We start from the raw sequence: 21285 nt of genomic DNA, 5'->3' as shown, positions 1-21285 counted from the left end.
GGAGCAGAACTTCTTCCTGAAGGAAAAAAAAACAGTCCAGTTGCCTTTTGAAAAAGCAGCTGTGAGAGAAAGGACCATATTTGAAAAGACCCCTGGATCACCCAGCCTGGAAGGCCATTGAGTAATGTTGGGTAAACTCTACTGAGCTTTCCTTAAAGGGAGTTGTGAGGATTAGAAAGAGGGAAATGGTGAGATATAACTGCGACAACATGCCGTTAACTAAAACAGATTCCTACGTGAATGGTTTCTTCTTTTAGTTTCTAAGCTTGGTCTTGAGACAACTAAAACAAGCAGAATTGTTTCTTCTGTACCTGATTTTTCAAAGCACACTTCACAGCCATCCATTTTTGTTCTGAGCTAAAGGGAATCTCTTTTGTCCGCAAGTAAGTATCGTTTGTATCATCCAGGTCCATCTACAGCAGATAAGAGAAGGACAGAATGTCACTGTGAATTCATTACTCATAGTGCTGGTTGCCCTACAGTAGACTTAAGACAAAATTGCATCAACACCTCTCCGATCAAAAGCTGAATATTTAAGCAACAAATTTCCGTGTTGCTTTTGAACTGCAACATTGGGTTTTGGAAAAGGTTATCAAACGGGGGCTGTTTAGACTGAGTTTTCTTTTGAAGGCTCGAGTTCCTTATCGGCCTTCCTTTATTGCAAACATATAAGCAGACTGTGTTCCCAGTTAGGTCACCTTCCTGCCAGTGGATTCACCTCTGTTAATTGGCAACACACAATTTCCATGCCTGGAGAATTGGGGAGTGGCAATTTTCTAAATCTCTCCAGCTTCCACCAAGGATTGTGGCCTCTTTTGTTCTACCAGAGCATGACCATCCATGATGCTCCAGATTGGTTTGGTACCACCACCGTGACATTCTGGAGAGTTTGCCCATTCCATTCCTATTTCTGCCACTTTTTTCCTCTCTTTGTGGCAGACAAGGGATGAATGTGCCCATAACTAAATAGCTGTAGAGGTGACCCTCATGGCAAAGCCTATCTAGAAGCCTAGATTAAACCTAACTTTAGTGAGAAGGAAGAGAAGCCATTATCCTCTCCCTCATCAATTTTTCAAACGACACCACTGAGCTCCATGGGCCTCAAATGGTAGCAATAAAGGAGGATATTTGTAGCTCAGGGTTGAAATGAAGGTTCCTTAGTGCTCTCTGAGCTTGCTTGTTTTCTTGCAGATGTTTCATTACCCAAGCTAGGTAACTAGCACTGATGATGTTACCTAGTATGGGTAATGAAACATCTGCAAGAAAAGAGCCAGGCTCAGAAAGCACCAAGGACCCCTCAAATGATTTGGGTTAGATCTGGATGTGAATTAAAGTATTGAGATGAGATGTTACCCCCTTTTCCAGTGATTCATGCTTACAGGAAGAGGACAATTCAATAGGTGGTCTATCTCAGGGGCTTGGAGAGTCAACATTAAGATGTCTTAAGTCAGTGGTGGCGAACCTATGGCACGGGTGCCAGAGGCGGCACTCGGAGCCCTCTCTGTGGGCACACATGTCGTTGCCCCAGCCTTGCCTCCCTGTGTGACCCCCTCCTCACCAGCAGCCCCCCTGGAGGAGAGTTGCCCCCGAGGGTGGCCCACGCAGAGCAGCACAGCCAAGGACATGGCAGCCAGGCAGCGTAGACAAGACTCTGCCCTCACGCCCCATCACACACAGTTGATGCTGCGGGGCGTGGGCAGAGGACGTGGCCACCATGGCGCTGCTGGGCTGCCTGGGCGATGTGCGGCGGGCCCTGGAGATGGTGAGTGGCCCTGCGGACAGGTGGGGTGGGGGCAGGGGATGGAGCAGGGGTGGGGCCAGTTTTTGGGCACTTGGTTTCTAAAAGGTTCGCCATCACTGTCTTAAGTTTTCCGCCAAGGCTTTTGTCTTTCTCCATCTTTCCAGTGCTACATTCCTTCTTTCAATCACAGCTATACTTCTGGAAATAATTATCCTTTATTAAAAGACTTCTGTTTTTCCCAGGATCCTATGTTTCTAGTCAACGATCTAACAAAAGTGGTGGCTGGGGTCAGGATTGCGGCATCTTTCCTATTCTTTGGATATTTTGTGTGTGTGCATGCGGAAGCACGTGTGTATGATTAACTGGCTAAATTTCAGATCTTTGAAGGGACATTAAGAAGAAATGGTAGGGCTGTGTAATATGCAGACAACTGCTATCCTGATTGATTGGTTTTTTTAATCGTACAATCCTTAGAAAGTTAGAATATGTTAAATAATTCTCTCCTATCTTGACAATCACAGTACAGCAAGGTGCTGCTTCCCTGCCTTTTCAGATTAAACAAGACCAAATGAAAATTAAAATTAATAAGACTAGGAATCACAGTAAAGGACCTTACCTTCATAGCCAAGGCAAGGAGGGCTCCTTCCGTGGGTTGTCCCATCACCGCTGCCTTTCTGATCACTGCATTGTTGGCCACACAACCAGCCTACAAAAGTTTCATTTCAACTTTTAGGAAGTACAGAAAGAGGTGAATGAATCACCTCCTCTATATCAGCTTTCTCTCATAGTGACAGATTTTATTTTCCTGGGCTCCAAAATCACCACAGATGGGGACTGCAGCCAAGAAATCAAAAGACGCTTGCTCCTGGGGAGGAAAGCTATGGCAAATCTAGACAGCATACTAAAAAGCAGAGACATCACCCTGCCAACAAAAGTGTGTATAGTCAAGACCATGGTTTTCCCAGTTGCAATGTATGGATGTGAAAGTTGGACCATAAGAAAGGCTGAGCACCAAAGAATTGAGGCATTTAAACTATGGTGCTGGAGAAGACTCCTGCGAGTCCCTTGGACTGCAAGGCGATCAAACCGGTCAGTCCTAGAGGAGATCAACCCTGACTGCTCTTTAGAAGGCCAGATCCTGAAGTTGAAACTCAAGTACTTTGGCCACCTAATGAGAAGGAAGGACTCACTGGATAAGGGCCTAATGCTGGGAAAGATTGAGGGCAAGAGAAGAAGGGGATGACAGAGGATGAGGTGGCTGGATGGAGTCACTGAAGCAGTAGGCATGAGCTTAATTGGACTCCAGAAGATGGTAGAGGACAGGAAGACCTGGAGGAACATTGTCCATGGGGTTGCGATGGGTCGGACACGACTTCGCAACTAACAACAACAACAACATATCAGCTCTGCATTCAGTTTGACCCAAGGGATGAGCCCCAAAGCCAATGAGCCAGCTCTATAGCCTTGAAAGTTAACTTTCCTCCAATAAACCAGCATTTTGCGTGTCATGAAATTTTGCTTTACTTAAATGAGCTTCCTAAGAAAAGAAGAATAGCCAGTGATCTCTACTGCAATATGTTGTCCACTGCAAATATGTCATCCCTTATGGGACAAACCATTTTTGTGGGCAGAACTTTCAAACTATTAATTTCCCCTTTATTGAGATTTAGACGATTCAACATGGACTTTTAGCAGATGCTCAGTTCATGCCTTTTGCTCCCTGTTCAAGTTTTTATCCTATTCTTATTGTTAAAGGTCTTTCAAGATTTTTTGGAAGCTGCCCTAGAAGCCTCAGAAATGATTTTTTTATAAGCAAATAAAAATATTTATGCATGCCTCAGAACGGGAAATGAAACTTCACCAGCAGCATTCTGTTTTTCTGGAAACGCTGTGTTTGTTTTCATCCTTCAAGGCGTTGTTATTAATAACAACAGGTTAGGGGAATAACCTGTTATTTGAAGTAATCAAATAATTTACCTCCACAAGTTTTCCCACTGAGATGTTTGAAAATCCTTTGATGACTTCTTTAGATGGTAAAAGGCAAACATTTCCTTCTCTGTTATATCCAACTCCACTCACCTGGAAGAATATAAATCAGTAATAAGGAACGTAAAGACACAGCCAACCATTTCTATCTACATTACAAAGAGAAAGTCCTGATTAGGAGGCAATTCTCTGGGATTTAAAGAATTGAACAATCTCTAAGCAATCATAAATCAGGGTAGGAGACGTATGAACCGCATTTAACAAAAAACCTGCATGGACAATTTCCAATCAAAGCTAAAACCTTAGATAAGAATAGCTAAGATTAAACCCATTACTGCTAGCTTACAAATGTCTGTGGAAAATTCTGGAGTACCTCTGCCTTAAATCCATCAGAGGTCACAAGCTGAATCACGGTCATCTCGTTCGTAGTCAGAGTTCCGGTCTTATCAGAACAGATCACGTTGCAACAGCCTGAGAAGAAAGGGTTGTCCATATTGGGTCTATGTTAGTAACTAACAAGAGACCCCTCAAATGCTAAAGATTTAGTTTTCTAGTTTAATGAAAAGAAGGACTAAGGGTAACAGGAGAGCAGTCTTCCAATATCAATGGGGCTGCCACAAAGAAGAGGGGGTCAACCTGAAGGCCGGACAAGAAGCAACGGGTGGAAACTAATCAAGGAGAGAAGCAACCTGGAACTAAGGAGAAATTTCCCGACAGGGAGAACAATTAATCAGTGGAACAACTTGCCTCTAGAAGTTGTGAGTGCTCCATCACTGGAGGTGTTTAAGAAAAGACTGGACAGCCATTTCTTCAGAATGGTATTGGGTCTCTTGCTTGAGCAGGGGGTTGGACTAGAAGACCTCTAAGGTCCCTTCCAACTCTGTTATTCCATTATCTATTTGAGCCAATGTTTTCTGCCTTAGGGTGACAATCCAAGTAACTTCAGAAGGTCCACCAGAAAAAAAAAGCCACTTCTCATATCAGAGGCCATCTAAAAGATTTATCCTCTTCCATGATTATGTCTGCCAACATTTAAAAACCACCTAAGCCAGCAGCCATCAATTCAACCTGTGCTAGAAAAATGTTATTAATTTTATCTCCTTCATCTAACCTTCTCCAACGTGAATCTGAAGAGCTGTTATCTCTTGCCTTTTTCAGAATGCTTGAACTAATAGAAGATAACTTCTTAAGAATAAATCATGAGGAGGAATCACAAATTTAGGGCTTTTCAACCTTTTCACCCATTGTACCACTTTTAGGATATAGCAATATCCGAGTACCACCAGTCGCCTAGCAAGGTGTCAAAAACTTGATGACCCCCCCCAAAAGGAAAAAAGTGAGAAAGTACAGATAGTCCTCGACTTACAACAGTTCGCTTAGTGACTGTTTGAAGTTACAATGGCACTGAAAAAAGTGCTCCTTAAGCCACAGCTGAGCAAGACACCTGCCTACCCACCTGGCAGCGCTCTTCCTCCTGTCTGAAGTTTTCATTGTTGTGAGCATTTCTGTTGAGGATTGGCAGTGGGGGTCAGGTGGGGGGTGTTTGGTTTTTATTCCCCCCGTCTGCTGGGTGGTTGCAGCAGGTTTTGGCCACTTCACGTGACCCTGGGACACTGTGACCGTCATAAATATGAATCAGTTGCTAAGCATCTGAATGTAAATCAGAAGACCCTGGAGATGCTGCAACATTCCAGCTGATCGGCGCTTTTTCTGGGCTCAGCAGAAGCACCAGGATCAGCACCAAGCTCCAGCTGGAGCCTGGCGCTGATCCTGGCGCTTCCGCTGAGCCCTGACAGCCCTGCAGCTCCAGCCGTCTCTCGCTCAGGCTTGTGCGGTGCTGCCACCAGTTCAGCTCATTCCCCTCCCCCGCTACCACTTTTCTAGGATGGTTGCGTACCACCTGCCAGGTGCCAATGTACCACAGGTGGTACCCGTACCACTGATTGAAAAGCCCTGCACTAATTCATTTCTGTACCTGGAATTAATGTATAGTAGCCAGAGACACCCAGTATATTGTCTGTTTTCATTTGCTTCATCTTATAGCAGTTTTTCCTGAAAATGTCTAACAGATGGCTGTTCAGGAATATATTATTGTTTTATTGCAAAAGGAAGGACAGAAGGAAGGAAGGAAGGAAGAAAGGAAGAAAGGAAGGAAGGAAGGAAGGAAGACGGAAGATAAATGGAAATTAAAAAAAGAAATTGAGCAGAAAGGAGAAAGAAATGAATGCAATATTTTTATACACGAATGCCACTAAAATTAACTTTGAAGAAAAAAATTATATCTGAACATTTCTCCTTTTTCAGATTTTTTTTTATTGGCATATCCACTTTTTGACCCTCCCTTTCCAAAAGCAAGTCTCTGGAGAAATGTAAAGCCAAGCTTTGAAGATCTTTAGTATTTTTACTAATGAAAAATTTCCCCCATATTTTACCAAGAAGTATTTTAACATATCCCAAACAGAAATTTAAGCCAATATGATAATCTTAAATGAATATAGGTTTCAACAATAGCTACATACAGCCTATTCATAACGAGGACTTGGAAGATGAATGAGAAACTTTAAATATCAGTGCTTATGGAATCACCTTAAATGAAAGAATGGAAACTATCATAGTTGAATTAATCTCAGTATTAGTAAATTCAATTGTAGTATATTTCCTATTATTACCAGTTTCCCCCTAACAAGAAATTTTTATGACTCACCTAGAGTTTCCACTATGGGCAACTTCTTCACGATGACTTGTTTCTTGGCCATTCTCAAGACACCCAATACTAGCGTCACCGTGACTACGATGGGCAGGCCTTCAGGGATGGCAGCCACCGCCAAGCTGCGCACACACAATCATTTACCACTGATGTTACACACCACTACCTCTTCCTGCAAGGAAGTATATCCAAGCATCAACTTGCTCCAAAACCCTCATTCTAGAGTACAGACAGAAGACCGGAAGGACGCTAATCAATTATTGAGATCTAGCTAGACCTTTACCAATGAACTTGGGTAAATGACCCAGGAAAGCAGGGGTTTGTGGAATGTCTATTCCAGGAAAGACTGTTAGGTTGAAGTTGGCTGTTCAAGAAGACTTCTAGTTCTACTGTTTTGACCTGATGCCTCTAGGGTGTTGGGAATTGTCATACAACATATCCAGACAAAGCTAGATAGAGGAAATATATTGTAGAAGACTGTCTACAATCTTAAATTAGAGGCTGGACAGCCCTGGAATTCTTTCACTGAGCAGGAAGTCCACTAGATATGTTCCTTCTTGACTCTATGAGAAAGTTTGTATACCATACTGATTCATAATGTAGAATATCTGGCTTTGGCTTTGGCCTAGCGTGATGAGTGATCCCAACTACTATGGGTTAACTGAAGTCAGAATCAAATTGTTATGATTTTTTTAACCAATTATAGTTCAACAAACCAAGTCTCAGCTAGTCAACTCAGCTTCAGGTCTTTTGATAGTTCAACATGCTACGCCTACATGTGGAAGAAATCTCTCTCAAACTTACCTCACTCCAATGGTGAACATGTCAAGGAGATGTTTCCCTTGCAGCCAGCCAATCAGCATGAGTAAACCTTGAAAAACATAGACATCATCTTATTTACTCCATTGCATCACAGATCTGGCAAAAACCCCGAGGCCTTCTACATCAGGGGCGTCAAACTCGCAACGTCACGTGACGTGTTGCGACGTATCACAACTTTTTTTCCATTGCCAGCAATGGGGTGGGTGCGGTTTTGGCATGACACATCCGGCCCGCATGCTAGCAGTTTGACACCCCTGTTCTACATACTCAAAAAATAGCTTGTTTTTCTGATCATACCCATAAACATACATATCTGAAGAGGAAAAACAAGACCCCACATTTAATGCAGACCACCATTTCTCAACTTCATTAGTTTGAAGATGTGTGGACCTCAACTCCCAGAATTCCCCAGCCAACCATGTTGAAGTCCGCACATCTTCAAGTTGATGAGGTTGAGAAACACTGATGTGGACAGTGGGAGACTGAAACCGCCCATATAGTCTCCAAAGCTTTTTTGGGGGGAAAAAAGAGTAAAACTTACCAATGATCCCAAAGGAAGCAATAGTAAGTTGTTTTCCCAATTTATCCATGTTTCTCTGCAAAGGTGTCTTTGGAGTCTTGATGCATTAGACCAGAAGGAAGAAAAAAATGGAGGGGGAAGGGCAAAACACATGAAAGAAATCTATCAAACTGATTGGCCACATAATAACACTATCACAGCATCTCCACTGGCTACCATGTCAGCTTCCAAAATGCTATTTGCCATCTCTAAAGTCCTACCTGGCTTAATGTAGAAGGAATATCTTGAAGAACAGGAGGAAGAGCTGTTACAAAGGAAATGGTCATATAAGAGGGGTTTAAACTTAGGCAGTTTGAGGATGCCCTTAGTTTACAGAAAGATAAAGGAGGTGGATGGTACCAATGGAAGAGAATATTTATAGCTCATGGTTCAACTGTAGAGTCCTTGGTGGTCTCTGAATTTGGTTGTTTTCTATTAGATGTTTCTTTACTAGGTAACATCATCAATGCTCAGGAAGCACATTCAGAGTTGCAAGATTCTGTTATTATAACTGTATAGTAAAAGTAGACCTAGCCTGTATGGCCATCAAGGACAAACATCTTAAAATGTACCTGGAATTCTAGATCCCACATAAATTGAACTATAAGCTGGCATGGCCAGGCACTGATCAACAGATGGTCCACTCTACCCTAAATCTTTGCAAGCTCTACTTGGCTGTGGCTGTAGTAGATTTTACACCATGTTGCTGTAGCTTCCTTTTATGTTTTGTCACGTGCTGTTGCTAACTATGTCAACACCTTTTTCCCTATCCGGTCATCCTGAATGGAGTGGCATCTGCAGTCTAGTACACAGGACAAATTAAGCCAGGTTCTTAAAGGAATATTTTGGTTTTGAGTTGAGAACGACATGTTCAGAGTCTGTTTCTCTGTGTTGTCTTACCTCTTCTTCTTGCATCATTTTGAAGACCTCCCCAAACTGTGAGTTTTCACCGGTTCCAATAACAATCCCCTGCAGAATAAAAAGAGGTTAGAAAATGGTATATCCAAAGCTGACTTTTTGCTTAGATTCTGAAATTCACAGTCCCAAGTTGCAGACACTTTTCTGAAATAATGTAGGGAATTTCTTACACCCTAATCACCCCAGCCCCCTGTTTACTTTTAAAATATTTGAGGGACAGCTATGCAAGTTCTGCAACAACTATAAATGCAATTTTAAGATCTTTTTACTGTGCTAAAGGCTTGAGATCCAGGTTACTGAACTGGGAAAGGAGCTTCTCGCTTTTTCTATTTCCAAATTAAATAGTCTTCTCTCTCCAAGCTAGAGTTTCCCCCTTCATATTAACTATGGCCTATTTTTCACGAAGCAGTTGAGGGCTGTAGGAACAATGAAGACATGATTATCCATGGTTATGTGAACATAGTTTATTCAATACACCCAATATGCTCGATTCACATGACATGCTGAACCACAACCTAACTGCGTAGGCAAGCTTTGCACCACGAGCTAACTTAAATATGGTTGCCTAGTTTGTGATTTAGTGTTGTGCAAATACAGCTTATACGTCTCAAGGGAGATTTTCTTGAGAAGCAGGCCAGTATCCAAAACTCCAGGAGGAGCAGGGATGCACATTCAGAGAAGAAACCTAGATTCAGAAGTGGAGGAACCAAGAAAATGGAGACATATCATTGATCAAAAAGGAGCCTTTTTCTTAATAAATATATGACAGATAATCTTACATCTCTTCCTGATCAATAGACAAAAGCTGTTTTTATATTTCAAGAGCTGCCATCATGCAACTCCATGGCTCACCACTTGGAAGAGTTATCCACCAACCCAACATCTAATGAAAAATGTCTATTTTTGACCACAGTGATCCATTTCTAGTGAATTCAATCTCTTGAATCCCTTTTCTTCATCATGTATAGGCCCTACAGCTGATAGAAGGATGAATTAGAAAGGAAGGAATCCAATCTTGAGTATGAAACCATGTAGCATCCTCAACAGACAACTATTTTGGAGGGTTCTCTCAGGACCTGGCAAAACTGGAGCTATCCTTTGTCCAAAGTGTCCTGAAACAGGTCCATGGTCTTAAAACCAGAAAAGGTCATGTTCCCACCCGTCAGAGCAGCAAAATCTCAGAATCCAGAGACAGGTCAAAGATTGAGATTCCCAACAGCAAGAGGCAGCCCAGCCATCTTAGAAAAGAATGATTGCAATGTAAGAACCTCAACTAGTTTTACAGCTCTGTTGGTTCAAGATAGGAAGATACGAAGAACTGATTCAGATTGCAGAGCCTCCAGACAGAGGTCATCACTCCCACATGGAGTGATGAGGCTATGATTGATATCCAACAGCCCCAGTGAAGATCTCAAGCAGCTACTAACACAGAGCAAACTTAAAACACACCACACACCCAACCATACCAACTATCTTGGTTATTTGACGAACAGAAAGCCACTCACTTTAGCCTTGCCATATCTCACAAGGGTTCCCATGAAGACCACATTGGTGAGGGCTGTTATGTCTCCCGAAGTGGCTAAGATGCCATCATTCTTACTGCAAGGTTCCACTTCACCAGTCAAGCTGGACTCATCCACCAGAAGGTCTATCACCTAAAGAAAATTGGGGTGAGTGCACTTGTTCACTGCATCCTTTGAGTCCACACTGCTCTTTCACTTAAACTAGGAGAATCGCCCATAGTCACTTGCTCATGAGATGGGTGACTACAGAAATTAGATAAATAAATAAAGACACAAAGACAAAGGGGGTCACGTTATTCTCCAAAGCACCAGAGGGCTGGACAAGAAACAATGGTTGGAAACTGATCAAAGAGAGAAGCAACCTGGAATTAAGGAGAAACTTCCTAACAGGGAGGACAATTAACCAGTGGAACAGCTTGCCTCCAGAAATCGTGGAGATCTTTAAGAAGAGACTAGACAGTCACTTGTCTGAAATGGTATAAGTCCTCTTGCTTAAGTGGGGGGGGGGGATTGGACTAGAAGACCTCCAAAGTCCCTTCCAACTCTATTCTATTTAAATGAGGAGATCTTCAAATTATGATAATATTTGGGACCAGAATTTCCATGGCCAAACAAGGTGGTTGTGAAGTAAGTTGCGCCCAAGTAATCTACAAGTGGACCTCTTCTCCTTGAATCTTATTTCCTTGGCCATGACATGCTACATCTCCAGCCACAGAAAAATCTTGGAGTAGGGACTCTGAAAACACTTTTCAAACACACGGGTGTAAGAGGTTTGTGTGGACTTCCTCAACTCACCTACTCTTAGTGGTTCAGAATCATAAGAACCACCAACATGGGACTATCTATTGAATTTCACTCCAGATTGATTCATTTGACCACATGCATATGGGATGTTCAGGACCGTTTGTGTCCTTCAAGCATTACCTCTACGAGTCTTATGTCTGCAGGGATGCGATCACCGATGGAAAGACAGACAATGTCTCCTGGCACAAGTTCTCGAGCAAGAAGGTGTTGCATTTTTCCTTCTCTCAGGCTGGATTTTCAAAGAGACAAAGAAGAAATACTTACATACGGCAAAACACATTTGTGAATGGGATGTGGATGTGGATGAAGATAGGGAGGAGAGAAGGAAGGAATGCTGTAGGCATGATCAACTTGAGCCATTGGGAACCTATCAGGGTGGAATTCAACTTCATGGAGCTACTGTACACTTCAGCCAAACAAATTGTTCTCTTATCTCTAAAGCAGGGGTCTTTAAACTTGGCCCTTTTATGACTTGTGGACTTCAACTCCCAGAATTCCTCAGCCAGCTTGCCTGGCTGAGGAATTCTGGGAGTTGAAGTCCACAAGTCATAAAAGGGCCAAGTTTGAAGACCCCTGCTCTAAAGTCTGAATCCAGATATAGATGGAATATAAAAAAAGAAGGCTATCAAAGCATGTATTGATCTTGAAGTTTAATAGGCCAACCTCAGATTGGACCAAACTGTTACACCTTCAAATATATTTGCCCAGGCAAAGTTGTTTTTCCTTGAACTCAACGCAGAAATAGACATCTGTCCAAGAACTGATAATGAGGATTGTAAGCAACATACATATCACATAAATAAATCACCAATACTGATAAGGAAGTAGGAATTTTTCATCATCGTTCACATTCAGCCAGCAGAGAGGATGATCCATGGTCAAGAAGATGGATCAACTGGCCAGCTGAGGACAAGAAGCTCTGGTCCTGATAGCTCCCTGAATTCAGAAGTTGCCTGAATTTTTGTTGCAAAGATGGTGGTCAGAAGACTTCCAAAGCAGAATGGAAGAGAGGAAGAGCCAATAGAGGCTCCCACCTCAAGGAGTGTGAGGTATCTTCCAAGGATCCTGCTTACCAGTTGCACTCTGGTGGAACTAACTTGTTAAGTTCTTCCAGCGATTTTTCAGAGCGATACTCCTGCAGGAAAAGAAACATAAAAGAAAATTTATGTTTTTTCACTGATGGCTGCTGCTACTACTACTAATAGTAATAATCTAAGATGGAAAATCATAGTACCTGGACAAAAGCCACGGTGACAACAATAACGACAGCCTAATGGGGAAGAAAAGATAAAGTTTGTAGATAAATCAGACACATTTTTAATGCCAATAAACGGTTCAGGCAAATCCCACCTTGACTATCTGGATCAGTGGTTCTCGACCTTTTTAATGCCGTGACCCCCAACCGGTCGTAAGTCGAGGACTAAACTGGTTGTAAATCGAGGACTAAACCAGTCGTAAGTCGAGGACTAAACCGGCCGTAAGTCGAGGACTACCCAACCGGTCGCAAGTCGAGGACTTTCCCTGCCCGGGAGCGCCATGCATGCGTGGTTCCGCTCCCTGCGCTGGCCGAGGCGTAGCTGGCAAGCGGCAGAGACGGAGCAGGCCGACCACCTCAAGGCACCCGCCGGAAAAGGGGAAAAAAATGGCGGACAGCCTTGCTTGGTGACCCCCGTGAAATGGTCGATCGACCCCAAATGGGGTCGCGACCCATAGGTTGAGAACCGCTGATCTGGATATAATAATTAACTGCACTTTTTTTAAAGGGTGAAAACATTCTCATCCCCCCCCACACACATATATGGAAGACTTTCACACAACATAATCAGCAAAAGATGGATTTTACAAGAAACTCTTAAGATTTTTCTTCTTGTCCTTTGGCACTGTTCCCTTCTGATCATGCTGAGGTCAAGGATTGCAGAAGTCACACTTGTAAGGGAGAGAAGTCACGTACCATTGTGATACTCACGGCATCTTCGTACTCTTTAGTAATCAGACTAACCACTGCAGAAGCCAGCAGCAAAAGGATCAAAGGGTTCTTAAACTACAATAAAAGGAAGAGTTGATGTTGACGAAAGTCATTCTTGTTTTCTTTGTTTAACAGCCTATAATGAGACTTGGGCTCAAATTATCCTACTTTGGATGTGTTATGTGAAGACCCGTCTCTCTGAAGGATGCTATAATGCTGGGAAAGGTGGAAGGAAAGAAGAGGACCACCACCAGCAAGGTGGAGGGACTCAGCTCCAGGGGTTGTGGGTGCATCATTGTAAGAGCTGAAGGACCAGTTTAGGGTCCATCTGTCTATGTGGTCACCAGGAGAGAAAAAAAAGATTTGATGGCACATCATCAATTAATCAATAGTAAGACTAAATGTTGCTACACTTTACTTCACACCCAGAATTCATTGCAAGAGATTCAGATCTTGGCACCAACTCCAGAAGTTCTCCAGCCACCTTAACCACAGATTTCTCTTGAGCTTCTGGACACATTGAAAGTACATTTTTCTCTCTATCTCTTAACTTACTTACTTACTTACTCCCTATAATCCCATCTCAGCCTTAGAAGGAATATTGTGTCTTCTCTACACCACTTTGCAACCCCAAATCACACCTTTTCCTGCTGCTAAAATGTGCTACCTGGTCAAGGTATTTCTTCCACACTGGTTCAGTATTATCTGCCACAAGTTCATTCCAACCATGTTTGATTCTGCGTTGCAGCACTGAGAATTCTGAGAGTCCTTTGTCTAAGTCAACCTGGAAGAGACACCCAAAAAATAGAGTCAAGACTTTGGAGCAAAATTGGCTTGGCGCAATGGAGCTAAACATCTGTGTCAGCAAACAAACTGACTTTGATCAGTTACTCTTCTTTGACCTTTGGGTTTCCTAGCACTCGGCTCCACCATCATTAACATCTAGAACAGTGCTGCTCAACCTTGGCTGGCTGGGAATTCTGGGAGTTGAAGTCCAGTTCTGGGAGTTGAAGATGAAGTCCATTTTAACGTTTGACAAGGTTGAAAAACACTGATTTAGAAGAACTTAGAAAAACTTCCCAAGATGGGGAACTGTCGCTCTGCAAATAATGTCTTCAAGGAAGTAGGGACCCTGATGATCAGAGTTGCAAAAGACGTAGCATCCAAGGCAAGAGGCCTTCTCCTTCCACCTCATTGAAGGCAGGAGAGATAAGCAAATGGAGATCTGATCTGTTCTTCTCCTCACATAATTCTGGTTGGGGCCAATGTGTGTATCTTCATTCAAACACTTGAACTGAGATAGCCTAGATAAAACACTTGACTAGCCTGAAAACTGACCCGATTGTGCATGTGTGTGTTTGTGTATACAATGAGATTTGAAATGTCACCTTTCATTTTTCACTTTTGCTACTTGCCTCGTAAATTCGAAAGAAAGAGGTGCAGTTAATTAAACTGCTTTTCATTGTCCTCCGTGATAAAAGGGAAAGTCACAGTGAATCAAAATCTTGGCTTCTCAGTTCTTGGACACTTTTTCAATGTTGTGGCTACTGATTAGGGGGGAAAAAATCACAATCTTGTGTTTATTCCTAAACTTCCTTATTCATACACTTCTTGCACTGGCTTGAATCTTTGCAAAGCGATTGTCTTCTTATGCAGAGAAAACATTGTGGCTGGAAAAAAAAAAGTAATTATCTATCAGCCCTCTTCGGCTGACATTCTTCACCTGAACGGTTTTAAGCTGGTTAGCAAACATTCCTTCGCTTCATAAAAAGCTCTTCAGATAGACAATATTTACCTTATTCTGAACAGATCTTTTTAAGCCATGGAGGGTTAAACCTTTTCCTTCTAAAGGGATAATACTAAACTACTCCTTTGAGGGCCCGGTGACACTTACCTGCAAGGTTTTGGCCAGCTCTTCTACTTGACATTGGCAAGCTGTTTTGGGTGGAATGGCCTCAATTTCTTTCTCTTGATGAAGTGACTTCAGTTCAGATTCATCTTCTGACTGCGTCATGTAAGCAATAAATTGAGAAGCATTAGCCGTTAAGACTCTCCTTGATCCTTGTCATAAATCACTGCTTGGGGTAGAGAGGGTGCCCAGTGCCCAGTTTCACGCATAAATGCCAATTCTTTGTCTCTAGCAAACATCAAATGAACTTTGACAAAGATGAAGGCATTATTTGTCCCCCCCCTCTTGATCAGAGGTGGGCCTTTCAAATCCGTTAAGCAGAATTATGGGTCTTCTGCCATGTTGGGTTACTTTGCCCATCACAAATTTAACACTCCGCTTTACAAGATGTTGTATTGTTGTGTCTCTGGAGGCCATCAGGCAGATGCTTCTACCGATGAGCATAGCGGGAAACGATGAAGGAAAGGCTTGGCGTATGATAGCTGATGTCTCCAGTGGTGGAATTCAGCCGGTTCGCACCACTCCGGCAGAACCGGTAGCTAATTTTTTGCTGCCCAGGCCCAGAATAGACTTCCGGAAGTGGCATCCACACAGAGGACCGGTTGTTCACCTATTTGAATCCCACCACTGTATGTCTCCACATCTCCACATCTTAGAAGGGTGTGACCATGATTCATTTTCAATTCAATTTGCTTTCTGTGAATTTATTTGGGGTACATTTTTTTCCTAGGGTCCAGTGCAGTAGCAGGCTTAGCACAATGCATTTAACCAGGTTACTGCATTAACCCACTTCCCCAGTGAATCATATTCACTTCAACCTCAGTGACCCCTTACACTGAATCCTATGTTAACAAAATGGTCTGCTTTCATCCACTATGCCCATCCATCCAACTCTAACCAAGTGTTTGGGAGTGCCCTATGCAAACTCAGCCAGTGTTTAAGACAGCAACAAAACACACTTCAGGTGGTTTTTTTTTTGCAATTGTCTGTCTCATTTTTCTTGGGAAAGAATTTCTGGAGGTCACCAAAAACGGGGTATAAGTTCATGGGGCTATGGATTGATTGTGGATGCACTAAGGTAGGGGTCTTCAAACTTGGCCCTTTTATGACTGGTGGACTTCAACTCCCAGAATTCCTCAGCCAGGCACGCTGGCTGAGGAATTCTGGGAGTTGAAGTCCACCAGTCATAAAAGGGCCAAGTTTGAAGACCCGTGCACTAAGGTTTCCTTCTGTCGTTCCACTACTAGGAGTTGAAGTCCATACATCTCAAAGCATGCTGGCTGGGGGTTTTTGGGAGTTGAAGTCCACATATCTTGGGGAATTCTGGGAGTTAAAGTCCATAACTGCAAAGCTGCCAAGGTTGAGAAATATGCTGTAGCCTAGCAGGCTAGAGCTAGGTAGTTTCTGAATATGTGGCTTTTCTTTGTTCATGATAATTAATACCCCAGGCCAGGAGTTTCATAAGTCCTGGGTTGTGAAAATGAGCACTCTGTTTGTTTGGTTTTCAAATTTTTCCCCCCTTTCTCTTTTGCTCTTTTGATTAAGTTCACTGTGACTTCAAGTTTAAGAATTAAAGTAAACACTGGCCTTAAATCTCTGGGAAGCAGATAAATGCTTTTTTTTTGTTGTTGTTAAGAGAAGCAATCCAGAATGGACCCAGAGCTGCAATGCATCAGGAAATCTAAAGGAAAGACTTTTGTGTTTGCATTTGGTTTGGTGTGCCAAGGTTCCCTTTTGACAAACTTTGGCCTTGACAAGCTAAATACAATAAAATAGGCAGGTTGTCTCTCACCAGGGGTTTTTTTTTTTTTTGGGAGGAAATAGAATTATTAGTTTAATCAGGCCTACGTGGACACTGAGTAGGGGTGGGGAAGGTTAAACATGCTTTTCGATGAGCCAGGATTAGCTTTGCAAGGCTTAGATTTGACACAATGCATAGACATCCAAATCAAAGACAGGGGTGTACAGGTTTGGCCACTTTTAAGTCTTGGAGACATCAACTCTCAGAATTCCCCAGCCAATATGGAATTCTGGGAGTTGAAGTCCACAAGTCTTAAAGTGGCCAAGGTTGGACACCTCCTGACATAAGGGTATTTTACAGCTTTTCTCAGTTCAAATAAACCAAGTTTATAGTCTTCAGGGGTGTGATGGGAATCTTGTAAACATTTCAACAATGCAACCTCAGAAGCCAACAAGGAACCAGATACAATTTTCTTCCAGTTAGGGAAATGACACTTTTATATCTTCTGTCGTGGGTGCCTTTCTTCATATTTTTTTTTCATTTTTTAGTGTTGTTCTGTTTTGGGAACAACTGGCGTGAAATTCAGGTGATGGATAGATGGATGGATGGGTAGATACTGTGTTCTTGATACAATACTGTATTTTTTTGTATTTTTTTTAAAAAAGCTCTACTCTTTCATCTGGAGTGCTAATCTTACAATTTTTGTTGTCCATGTATATATAACAATTTTTAAATCAAGAAATGGAGCTCTGTCCACGAAGGCAGTTTAAATATTAAATATTAAAGAAGGAAACGGAATGAAGCAATATGAAAAATGTCACACTGTAGTTAGTTACTATTGCAAATACCTATACATTTCCAAACCAGAGGCTACTACAGGTTGACAACTTCACAGGGCTAATAAAAGCACGAATGTCCTGGACAAGTCGAACCCATTCAGAGGGAGACAATGGATCCTGAACTGGATAACATTTGGGATACAACATTAAAACCTAACTCAGGTTTTCCCAAGCTCTGACTGAGTGCTATAAATACAGGCTGGTCCATGCCAGGTTTCCTCTTTTCTTTTGTCATGTTTCAGCAAGTTGACCTCTTTGGGGCCTAGAAGCTGCTTTCTTGGATGGGAGCAAATGCTTGCTAAAATGAACAAATGAATCCAATCAATCAATCAATCAATCAATCAATCCAATCAATCAATCAGTCCAGAGGAACAGGGTGTAGTACACAGGGTGTGGTCAAAAAGAACCAAGAAAGAGAGCTTCTTGCCTGCCAGCTGGATATTTTTATGACTTCTCTGCAGAAAATCCTCGACTTACAACAGTTTAGTGTTTAGTGACCACTCAGAGTTACAGCGGCACTGAAAAAAAGTAACTTAGGACCATTTTCCACACTTACGACCGTTGCAGCATTCCCGTGATCACGTGATCCAAATTCAGACATCTGGCAACTGACTCACATTTATGACGGTCGCCGTGTCCCAGGGTCACCTGATCCCCTTTTGCGACCTTCGGACAAGCGAAGTCAACGGGGGAAGCCAGATTCACTTAACCACCACGTTACTCACTTAACAACTGTGGCCAGCAAGGTTGTAAAATGAGGCAAAAGTCAGTTAACAACTGTCTTGCTTAGCAAGAGAAAATTTGGTCTCCGTTTGTGGTCATGAGTTCGAGGACTACCTGCCTTGTCTTCCAACAAACTTGTGTTCTGTTTTCTGGCACTCATAGGCAACCCCCCCCCCCAAAAACCAGTTGCCTTTCCTGATTAGTTACCATTAATTAACATCCATTCCAACAGATGTAAAACCAGCATTCCAGCTAAAGAGGTGCATTAAGCTCCTTGCTTAAAAAAAAAAAAAAGGCTTATTCAATTTTCCAGGAGCAGTTTTGATTACTTTATGGACCCATTTTTAAATAATACATTGCCCCCCCCCACCCTTTGCTTTATTTCTAGGAGATATTTAATGCAGGGGAGCACTTTCTTAAAAGGGCCCAGATTTAAACTGCAACTATTTTCTTTATTCTCTGGTTTTATTGCCATCTTATTACTGGTTTCCTGCTGGCTATTTCAGGCCCCGAAGGGGAAGGAAAAGAGGCTCCATTTATTTCTCAGATCACTTTAAAAAAAATACCTGCCAAATTTCATTCCTTGGGTATTGAATATCTAAATAAACACGGTAACCAGCCTGAAACTTTCCTATCTCTTTAATGGCTTTTGAAATAGCACAGGATGCTAAAAGTATCCGCTCTAGCTATTTTATCCTGATAGCAATCAGGTGCAATGAAAGATTAAGCATTTTTAAAAGGGTTCCTTCCCCGTAACAGAAATGTTTGCCCTGAGTTTTATTAGCATAGTTTCTTGCAGAGGCTGTGCACATTAATCTTGTAAGAACAGAACAAGCTGGCAAAGGAAAATTTGGAGACAAAAATACACAGGCAGTTTAACTCCCCCTCATTTGGCAAGTTAGTTCTTGAGTTTTCAAGAATTCTCCTTTTGATATGTGAAACAGTTCTTGGATTCTCACAGCAGAGTGAATCCGGACAACGGGCAATGAATAGGTTATGGGTGAACGTGTAAAGGGAAACCACCATTGGTTTGTATCAACCCAGCCACCCTGTTTTGCTACACCAGAATGTGGGCTTAGAGAGCTACATGAACCCAGCAACTGAAGGGACGAGGAAGTTTAAGAGTAGTGAAGAGCGGAAGGTCAACCTTTTGAGTTGAGACTCATGTTAAACGTTCATCCTGTCCTACATCAATCCTTTCTCTTTCCATTCTTCCACCAGTCATGGTGGGGAAAGAACATTCCTAGGACTTTCCTTGCAATGTTGTTGAAAGAATGCTGCAAGAGAATCAATGTAAGGATTAACAAGGACTGTGCAAATGTAATTGGAATGATAAAAATAACTTTGAACGGGGCAAAAACAAGGAGAGTCGCTCTAGAAGCAACCAGCCAAATAAGGTAGGAGAATCAGCCGAACAGTAAGACTTCTGTGTCTCTATCAAATGTTGCAGTCACTTAGAAACTCACACACAGGTCTGTGTGCCTCCACCAACTCTTCTCCCTCTTGGCAAGACCCACATTTTCCCCTCTCTCCCTGGAGATTAACGAAAGTTGACCCAGAGGACAAGTCAGACGGTCAGTTCCAACCCAACATCCCCTCCAGAGAAAACCTCTCCTGACCTGGTCTCCGGTCTCCTTGCTGCCCAGGGACTGGTATTTCCGACCCAGATGGAGGAAGGAGGACCCATCCTGGAAGAACTTGGCAAAGCTTTGTCTGGCTCCCATCTTGGTGGGCAGAGTGGGAGCAGGCACAAGTGTGTATGTGTGGGGGGAAACACAGCTCAAGAAGAAACTGCCCCAGCTACAGCTGCTGCTGTGAATTACCTTTTTGTTTCCTGGCTGAAAGGCTCACATTCCCTCCTAAGCTGAGGAGGTGCATGGAAAGGTGAGCCGTGGGTGTTACCTGATACAGACACACAGCAACGCCCCGCCTACCATTCCGTAACAAGTGCCTGGGAGGGGCTAAATTCTTCTTCAGAACAGCTGACCTACCTGGACAGGTCCGGTCTGTGGAGGCTTAGCCTTCCCCCCCCCAGGTCCTGGGAAACGTGGCGTTGTATGTTTACAAGAGTATTAAAGTCCTGTCTGTTGTCCCAGGTCAAAATTTGGGCAGAGCTCCTATTCTTGCGTAACCATTCATTCCGGCCAGTTTCTGCAACTGTGTCAGCTATGCTGTATGAGTTGCAAGCCCCAAACTGTGGTTAGTGTGTTTCTATGTATGTATGCAAAAAACATTTGCAAAAATAGCTGGGTTCAACTATTGTAAAATTGCATGCATTTTGGAATGGAGACCTGTGTTTCTGTCCCTCTGAAAAGGCTGATGCCGTTGACATCCCCTTATGCTCATAGTTCAGTTGTAATTTTTTTACAAATATTAAATAAATGTTCGTAGTGTTTCCAACAATGTTGGCTGGGGATTTCTGGGAGCTGAAGTTCATCTGATGAAAGTGGCCAAGTTTGAGAGGCAAAAGGACCTTTTAAAAAATCCAGTCTAGGCTGACCTAACCTTTAGGAAAAAGTTCAGTGACTCTGCCTTCCCTTGATCTTTGCAGAGAAATGTCCTCTGTTTGCATGAGTAATGTGTATTTACAGAGCAGAACACAGCTAACACTGAGCAGAACAACTAGGGGTCATAATTACCCCACTGGAAGGCTGCATCAGGAGCGTTACACAATGGTTAAATCAACCATCCTTTTTTCAGCCCTTCTAAAGCAAACCATTTTCTGTTGATTGATTTCTTCCATTCAAAGAGCTAAAACATGACACCAATTTTCCCCAAGTCGAAAAGAACATCCTTGTGTCACAGTCCGTAGATCCGTGTGTGAAAATTGCACGGCTGATGAATTCTTGTCCAGACGTGGAATAAAATACTGTAGCTGCTTTATGGAGGGTCATGTAACCTTGCAGACAAGAGTTCTCTAGTGTTCCATAAATGGTGTGTTTTTTTTATCCCAAGTATCTGGAATTTGAGATTTGCAAATGGATCCTGAAGATTTTTCATGTGCAAAGTGCGTTGTCCATTTTGGGGCCAATTTGTCACCTGATCCC

The 21285-nt window shown here is 42.6% G+C and overlaps 1 protein-coding gene across 1 annotated transcript in view; it reads right to left on the bottom strand.

Annotated features, from left to right (window-relative positions):
* Nucleotides 1-20070, bottom strand: part of ATP2C2 (ATPase secretory pathway Ca2+ transporting 2) — a 31658-nt gene extending 11588 nt beyond the window's left edge. Inside the window, exons 1-16 of the mRNA XM_015810516.1 lie at nt 19858-20070; nt 14921-15031; nt 13694-13810; nt 13012-13101; nt 12295-12330; nt 12134-12195; nt 11181-11289; nt 10239-10388; nt 8716-8784; nt 7798-7873; nt 7239-7305; nt 6432-6556; nt 4101-4198; nt 3719-3820; nt 2358-2447; nt 312-413 (exon numbers count right to left, since the gene is read on the bottom strand). Coding sequence (XP_015666002.1) covers nt 312-413; nt 2358-2447; nt 3719-3820; nt 4101-4198; nt 6432-6556; nt 7239-7305; nt 7798-7873; nt 8716-8784; nt 10239-10388; nt 11181-11289; nt 12134-12195; nt 12295-12330; nt 13012-13101; nt 13694-13810; nt 14921-15031; nt 19858-19962 — 1509 coding nt within the window. The 5' untranslated portion in view covers nt 19963-20070. The remainder of the gene's footprint in view (nt 1-311; nt 414-2357; nt 2448-3718; nt 3821-4100; nt 4199-6431; nt 6557-7238; nt 7306-7797; nt 7874-8715; nt 8785-10238; nt 10389-11180; nt 11290-12133; nt 12196-12294; nt 12331-13011; nt 13102-13693; nt 13811-14920; nt 15032-19857) is intronic.
* Nucleotides 20071-21285: the final 1215 nt, after the last annotated feature.

The sequence above is a fragment of the Protobothrops mucrosquamatus genome, unplaced genomic scaffold (genome assembly GCF_001527695.2).
Source record: "Protobothrops mucrosquamatus isolate PMUCROS unplaced genomic scaffold, P.Mucros_1.0 scaffold_38, whole genome shotgun sequence".
NCBI classification, from domain to species: Eukaryota; Metazoa; Chordata; class Lepidosauria; order Squamata; family Viperidae; genus Protobothrops; species Protobothrops mucrosquamatus.
The sequence above is the reverse complement of the archived record's forward strand: the minus strand, read 5'-3'. Positions and strand labels throughout refer to the sequence as shown.